At 44.0% G+C, this 8392-nt stretch overlaps 1 protein-coding gene across 7 annotated transcripts in view; it reads left to right on the top strand.

The window, feature by feature from the left end:
* Nucleotides 1-8392, top strand: part of LOC121860695 (alpha-2A adrenergic receptor-like) — a 50148-nt gene that overhangs the window by 23098 nt on the left and 18658 nt on the right. For all 7 annotated transcript variants that reach the window (XR_006087912.1, XM_042357991.1, XM_042357993.1 and 4 more), the window contains one exon: nt 1735-2701. Coding sequence is in view for 6 of the 7 variants with exons in the window: in XM_042357991.1 (XP_042213925.1) it covers nt 2262-2701 (440 nt within the window). In the remaining variant the exon portion in view is untranslated. The remainder of the gene's footprint in view (nt 1-1734; nt 2702-8392) is intronic.

Genomic DNA, 8392 nt, shown 5'->3' with positions numbered 1-8392 from the left:
TTACAAATTCATTAGACACGGGAGTTGTGCCAGACTTGTGGAAACAGGCAAATGTAGTACCCATATTCAAAAAGGGAGACAGAGCATCAGCGTCAAATTACCGGCCGATTAGTTTGACGTCAATAGTGGGGAAATTTCTTGACTTAATTTTTGCAAATAACATCCGATCGCATTTAGAGAAAAACAAATTAATCTACAACTCTCAACATGGGTTTACAAAGGGAAAATTTTGTCTAACACATCTGCTGACGTTTTTTAGGAAAGTCTTCGAGGTAGTATATAACGACGAAAATTAAGATGTTATTTACTTAGACTTTAGCAAAGCGTTTGACAGAGTACCGCATCAGAGGCTTCTGAGAAAAGTTAAGGCTCATGGTATCGAGGGGAAAGTTTTAAATTGGATAAAATCATGGCTCACCGATAGAACAGCGTAGATGGTGTTAAATCTGAGTGGGGCTGTGTAACCAGTGGGGTTCCCTAGGGGTCAGTACTGGGCCCACTCTTGTTCATAATCTACATAAACGATCTAGATACTGGGATCAGCAGTGACATAAGCAAGTTTGCGGATGACACCAAAATAGGGCGGCAGGTTAATTCAGGGCAGGATGCAAATGCACTACAGGAGGATTTAAATAAACTGCAGGAGTAATCAGAAAAATGGCAAATGAAATTCAACACCAGCAAGTGCAGCGTACTGAATATTGGAAGAACAAATACTGTCAATGTATACAGCCTTAACAACATCAACCTAGAGAAGTCGACTTGTGAAAGAGACTTAGGGGTACTTGTAATCCCGGACCTACTGTACGGCCTAGAAAACAGTGCGGTAATGTTCGAAATAAGGCAAACAGAGTATTAGGTTTTATATCTAGAAGTGTAAGTAATAAGAGTGCAGAGGTCTTATTGTAACTATATCTTGCGCTAGTCAGGCCGCACCTCGATTATGCGGTTTAGTTCTGGTGCCCCTATTATAGAATGGATATCAATTCACTAGAGTCGGTGCAGCAAAGAATGACGAAAATGATTCCGGGACTTAGAAACCTTCCATATCAAGACAGGTTAAAGAAACTAAACTTGCATTCCCTAGAAAGACGAAGAGTGCGGGGAGATATGATACAAGTATTTAAGTGGGTGAAAGGAATCAATAAAGGAGATATAGATAAGTTCTTATAGTATCCGAGCAGGATAGGACTCGGAGCAACGGATTTAAGTTGGATAAGTTTAGGTTTAGGAAGAAGATAGAGTGGTGGACGAGTGGAACAAGCTTAGCAACTTTGTAGTAAGTACTGGAACGCTGAAAAGTTTTAAAAGGAGGCTAGATAGATTCATGGATGATAGAAAGAGTGGTAGTAACTCTCGACAGAGCTGTCATGCACAGGCCAACCGGTCTATTGCAGACTCCTTATTTTCTTATGTTCTTATGTATGTATTGGTATTAACAGTTTAGAAGTGGTGGTAGTAGTGGTGGTGGTGGTAGTAACAGACAGCAGGTGGTTACAGTGACACAACACGCGGTCACCAGCACAGGATGTCAGCGGCTGCTCTTTATCTTCTCCGGAGACACACTGTTGTTGTTGTTGTTGTTGTTGTCTGTCTCTGTCTGTCTGTCTTATTTGTATATCTATCTATCTATCTCTGTGTGTGTCCCCCCCCCCCTTGATTTCATACACATTATAACTTCTTAACGTTTGTGACGATAAATATTGACCGTGTATTTTTTTTCTCTCTCTACAGAGTGTCCAGACTGTGGTGAAGAAGCTACATACACTCACATAGACGCTTCAGTAAAAATAGTTAACGGTGAAGGAGGTGTTGGTGGGTGTGAGCAGCTGGCTGGTGGAGATAGTGTTTACTGCAGCAGTGGGGGGTGATAGTGTTTTAATAATTATACAGTACTACAGAGTGACTTCTGCAGGCCACCACCCACAGCCACCACCACCCACAGCCACTACTACCACTACCCACAGCCACTACTACCACCACCCACAGCCACTACCACCACCACCCACAGCCACTACCACCAGCAGCAGCCTTGGGTTAGCTAAACAGCGCGGTGCCGTAATTGCGTTAACGGGTAGTAAGAGTGTGGGAGGAGTGTAGTAGCCATGGGGGAGGAGTGGACGCTACCCCCTTCCAGCACCACACCCCGGAGGTGACGGCCTGTTGTGTCATCGTCAACACTCTGCCAGACTGGTTAAATGGTTCTTTGTGAACACGTGGACTCATAAATGGATTGTGTGAGCACGTAGAAGGACCCACACATGGCTCTGGTGAACACGAGTGTTGATGGGTTGGTGGGGAGTGCGGCCATTTTGGATGAGATGGAGCAGAGCGGCGGCGACTATAACCCCCTCACGTCAGACCCGCCGACCATGGGAGATAACTCGACCTACAAGGATTATGGCATAGCGGTGGTGTCGACCCTCTCCTTCTTCTTGGTGGTGTCCATGGTGCTGGCCCTGGGAGGCAACGTGATGGTGATCATCACCATCGTCAGACACCGCGGCATGCGCACCAGGACCAACCTCTTGCTGGCTAACCTGGCGGTGGCCGACATCTTGGTGGCGGTGCTGGACATGCCCATCGCCCTCGTCACCATCATCAACGGCAACTGGGTGTTTGATGACGTCTTCTGCTACTTCAACGGGTTCGCCGTGGGTCTGGGCCTCATGCTCTCCGTCCACACCCTCATGTGGATCAGGTCAGTCAACCACACCTTCTCCAGGTGAATTATTGTCCCACCTGTGTTTGTTTACATTTAGGCTTGATGGACGTCACACGTGCTTTTGTTGACCCAAATATTTATATGCCCAGGTATTGTTGTTTACCATAATAGAGTCTCTCTCAAAAGTTTATCTCTCTCTCCCAACTTGATATTACGACTGAGATAAATCTAAGATAATGGGGTTGAGGGATTTTTTTCCTAGTCATCTCACCTTCCTTGATACACCACTTCAGTTCCCCTCAAACCTGACTAGTATTTCCTGTTACTTCCTCTCCTCAGCCAGCCTCCCCCTCACATCTCTTCCACCTGACCTCCATCATTCGTCACCCCCCCCCTTACACTGCTCTCCTCCATTAGAAGTATAATTAGTATATCCGCGGCGTGTGCCAGACCTTCTGTGGCCGTCAGTGGGTGAGGTGTGCAGCTCAAGATGGCCGGCCAGCGTCACTAAAACAAAACACAAACTCCTATTTTGTGGCTACTAACCCAACCAGAGTTATCCTCATCTAACCAACACTGCCCTTAAAAAAAATCGGGTGTAATGTTGTCAGGTGGTCGGGTCTTTGGTCGAGTTATTAGTAATTAGTGTGACGTTTGTAATGTTCTGTTAACATTGGCACCTTGTGAGGGAGGAGACAGACAACAGGTGGAGGAGAATCACCGGTCCACTTGAATAAACAAACCAATTCATTCCCGCCAAACACACACACACACACACACACACACACACACACACACACACACACACACACACACACTACTTAACTCTCCTTTCAAAGTGTTATTGATATCAGGCAAGAAGGTCCGGATTCTTAAAAGGCTCACAGAGGTAATTTAACCCCCTTTTCAAAGACGTAGGAACACAAACACAATGGCTTCAAAACTATGCCTTAACACTGACCTGACCTGACCTGACCTGACCCGACCTAACGTAATCTAGTCTCTCTGTTATCAAAAGTTGTTCGTCTATCTGTCTATTAGTTATTAAAAGTCGTTTGTTTATCAGTCTGTTATGAAATGTCTCTGTCTGTCTATCAGTTATCAAGTTATCTATCTGTCTGTCTGCAAAATTTCTGTCAATAATTATGAGTCTGTTAAATAAGTCAACTCGCCCAAAAAAAAATTTCCAGCAGATTTTTCACGCTTCACGACACACACACACATCAGATATGGACGAGGGACTTGCCAAGATGGTTCCTACACTGTTAAGATTTTTGGGACAGAGTTTACGGCCCTTGGTTGTGTGTAATAAACCATATCCGGGGAGGAGGAGAGACGGAGACGTAAGAAACGAGGGAGACATAACAGAGATGAAACAGAGAGATGGGAGAGGAGGAGGAGGAGGAAGGAGACACAGAAGGAGGAGGAGACAAAGATGGGACAGAGGGAGGAGACAGGGGAGAGAAAACAGAGATATGGGCGAGGAGGAGACGGAGATATGGGAGAAAGTGAAGAGACGGAGAGAGGGGGAGGAGGAGGAGAGAGGGGAAACTATCGTACGCAATCTCTACCTTACACGACGAAGATTTGACTGTGGAATCATACATTATTGAGAAACTATCGTACACAGTTGCTATCGTATGTTTTGACTGGTTAAAACACACACACACACAAAAAAAACTTCAATATAAGACATTTATTTAGGGAAGTTTGGAAGACATTTACGAAAGGTTTATGTCTTTATGTCTCACGGGTTTGTGCTGTGTTTGCTGATAGGAAAAACAAACACTCAACCGGTTCTTTTACTGACGGCTGTGTGTTAGTCTTGGTGGCGATGGTAATTGTGGTAGTGATGGTGGTATTTGTGGTGATTGTGGTAGAAGTGGCGATGGTAGTTGTGGTGGAAGTGGTCCTTGTCACACACACACGTTAGCCTTGGTTGTTTACATCTTGAAACGCCCAGTGTTTGTCCAGTCCTTTCTTGTCTTATTAATTATGCGAGTGGTGAAGTATTGCATTTTTGTTAGTCTCCCTTAATTAATTTTATTCTTGTTAAATTTATTATCCCTTAATTAATTATATCCTCCCCAAATTAATTGTATCCTCCCTCAATTAATTGTATCACCACTTAAATTCATTGTATTCTCCCTTAATTAATTGTATTCTCGCCAAAGTTAATTATATTCTCCCTTAAATAATTTTACTCCTGTAAGTAACGTCATTCTCCCTTAATGAACTTATGTAACCCTAGATAAGTGACCCAGTGAACAAGTGTGTGTGTGTGTTGACCCAGATAGTGAAGGACTGCGGGTGGACGAGTGACTTATCTACACTGTGTTTCCTGTGTTGTGTGTCATGGCGGGGCACTGAGGGCCACCAAGGCGTCAATTTGTGTACGGTGCAGAAGCTGTCGTCAACACAACCACTAGTCAAAGCTAACGACCTGTAGGCCTATGAAAACCGCACTGGCTAACCATTACCCCGGAACACGATCCGCAAATCGACTAACATCCAATTCTCCAATTACTGCTGGGCAGACAGGGGCAAAGACCCAGATCCTCACCCTGCCCCGGGGATTGAACCCAGGTCCAATTGCTTGTGAGGGGAACATGCTGACAATTACACCACAGGTTTCCATAACACACACTGTGTGTGTGTGTGTGTGTGTACAGTGTGTGTGTTGGACACAAAGGGTCATAACACTTCAACTCACGCAAGACTGTTTGTTGTTTTTGTTTGACTTGGTTTCAAAGAGTTGCGTCTTGTCCAATGAGCGTCCAGGAGTTTATGTCTTTGTCCAATGAGCGTCCAGGAGTTTATGTCTTTGTCCAATGAGCGTCCAGTTTATGTCTTCGTCTAATGCTCGTCCAGGAACTTACAGTATGTCTTCGTCCAATGAGTGCTAAGAACATACATTTATCCAATGAGTTACGTGTTCTTGTAATTAATTTTATTTATACGACTCGGCAATACAGGTCATATTCTCTCCCTCTATACCTCGCTATCTATATTGAATTAGTTCTATCTCTATGGTTTTAGTGTTGATCAAGGAGTATATACTGTAGGAGCTATGGGACAGTAAATAGAGGTGATGGGATCCTCAGGGGGAAAGACTCTAGCGAGGGTAAGTATTGGGAGGGATTGATTACGAAGTATTCAAAATGCACTGGAGTATTCAAGGGTCTCAAGTCAGGAATTCATAAGAGCCGTGAACCACCATAAACCAGACGACCCTCAGCTTAAACTGATCTATCGACGGCCCCGCCCCGCTTCACCTCCCGGACCAATGAAACTGATCATGGTGGCCTGACTCAGACAAACCATCAGCTGACGACGTTCCCTCACACTCATGGGATCAAGTCATGACCTTCAGCAGGGACACTGCACATAAACGCCGGAAACATATTGCTTTACTTATTTTTTGGTCACCACGTATGCTATGGCCATAATGCCGATACATATATGTTGTTATAGGGGTGTTCGTCATTGCTATTTTAAGATCCGACACGTTATTTTACTAAATCAACAGGCCCGCGTTGTGAACTGTCACGGTTGCTAAGGGGTGGTAGAAGAAGGTGCTGACAGTAATTTAGTTGACAGGTTAATTGTATATCATAAATGCCATCTGATCTGATAGTAGCTCCTTAATTACTTCCTGTTTTATCTTACCCCTTAGTTTGGATATTTCAAACTTGTTAATTTAGTACGTCACAATCGGGGTGACTAACGTACTAAATTAACAAGTGATCGTGGTTAATTACAGCTTTTCAGTTATTTTAATATTTGTAATGACTAAAAATTATTGATGGATAGATAAAATGTAACAGTGAAAATCGAGGACCTCAACAAGTGTAGACAGTAATAACGCTTTAGTAAACCTTGTTTGCCTGTACCGGACATGGTGACGCCACTGACGGGGTGTTACTCTTAGTGTCCAGTACGGACGGAAAAGGTCATGTGTGGCGCATTTCTTTGGACCAAACATGACTTAATTACACAACGAACCCTCACGCGATGACTCCTTTCTCCCTTCCCGCCCAAACAACACAAGACACCTCCTTCACACGGACACTAGTATTTAAACTTCTCACGCCATCATTGTTCTACACGACTACAGTTTCTAAACTATTTAACACATGACGCTTGTTGAGTTATGGACCTACATCATTTATTAATACTAACAATTATGTAATTATGTCTGGAATATTATATGTCTGTGTGTGTGTTTTTACTGTTTTATGTGTTTCGATATTTACGTATTTAAATATTTGTCCATCTGTTTGTTGTCTATACCCACCCACGCAGCTACAGGCAACCACCCACTCACACTCAAGCTTGTGAAGGTCGACCTCTTAAAATGAGGAAGAAATTATAAAGAGAACAGAGAGACGTTGAATCCTCTTGTAGCCCCCCCCCCCCTTTAGTCTTAATCGGTCCTTAGTTTTGTGGTTGTTACTTTTTGGTTGGGGCCCATTAGGTTGTGTGTGGGGGGAGGTCCAGGTAATCAATAAACAATCGAGGTCATTCCATATCCCACCAATAAATTACAGACAAAATTAACACCAGTCTTAATTATCATATCAATCATCATCATCATCATCATCATTATACTCTATCCATCATTATCCTTATCTCTCATTACCCTCGATATCATTATCTCCCCCATTCAACCTTTTAATACTTATTACCCTTTTAAAGATAGTATCACCAGGTGTATGAATGAGAGATTAGTTCATACCTGACCTGGATTATTGGGTCACCTGAACATTAGACACCCCATGCTTATTTCACTTGAAGATTGACCACCCTAACGTTATCTTGTAGGGGCGGGGGTTAGGTTAGGTTTATCCTCCGCTGATCCGGTTTAGTTGGTATGTCAGAGTAAGAAGTCATTATTGACCCTTGACCTGCTGAAGCTTGTTGACCGGAAAAGCAACACACACACATCTAATAACTGCCTATCTATCCATTTATCCATCCATCTGTCTGTCTTTATCTGTCTGTCTCCCTTTCTAATTGACAGTTAGAATGTGATAACGACTCAGGACACCCAATTAACAAACACATGAGAACTTGGAGTCAACTACTAATTATAACAGACGAGACATTAATCAAAACCAAACAAGTCCATTTTCAGTCATAAGATTTAATGTCAAAGTTGATTAAGAATTGACTAAACTATATAGCTAAAGTTTTGGGGGTTGATTTGAAGGGTACAGTCGTGATGCTTTTGGATGGTATTTTGAGGTTAGCTAAAACTTCAAGAGATATACTAGAAATGGACCCTACTGCACCCCTACATCCCGCTTTCCACACATGCTGGGCTTCCACAACATAACCCAGAGTCCAATTTTATACACACAGGCAAGGGAGGGGTGAAGGGAGGGTGAGTGGGGAGGGGGTTAAGGAGGGGTGAGGGGGGTTAAGGAGGAGGGGGGAGGGGGTTAAGGAGGGGTGAGTGGGGGGGAGGGAGGGGGTTAAGGAGGGGTGGTTAGGAGGGGGCTAGTAGGAGGTGAGAGATTTAGGGAAGAGAGAGAAGGGGATATATGGGAGGGGTTAGAGGGGTGGGGGAGCAGGGTGGATGGATTGAGCGAGGTGGTAGGGGGCGGGAGGGCAGGCCAAGATAAGTAACAGTGATCATACACAGGTGACTGGGAGGGGAGGGGGAGGGGGGGTTGGGGAAGGAGGTGTTGTTGATGAGTATTTCTAAAAATGTTCCGAGCAGCA

This window comes from Homarus americanus, unplaced genomic scaffold, assembly GCF_018991925.1.
Source record: "Homarus americanus isolate GMGI-L3 unplaced genomic scaffold, GMGI_Hamer_2.0 scaffold48393, whole genome shotgun sequence".
NCBI classification, from domain to species: Eukaryota; Metazoa; Arthropoda; class Malacostraca; order Decapoda; family Nephropidae; genus Homarus; species Homarus americanus.
This window is presented reverse-complemented; position numbering and strand designations above follow the sequence as displayed.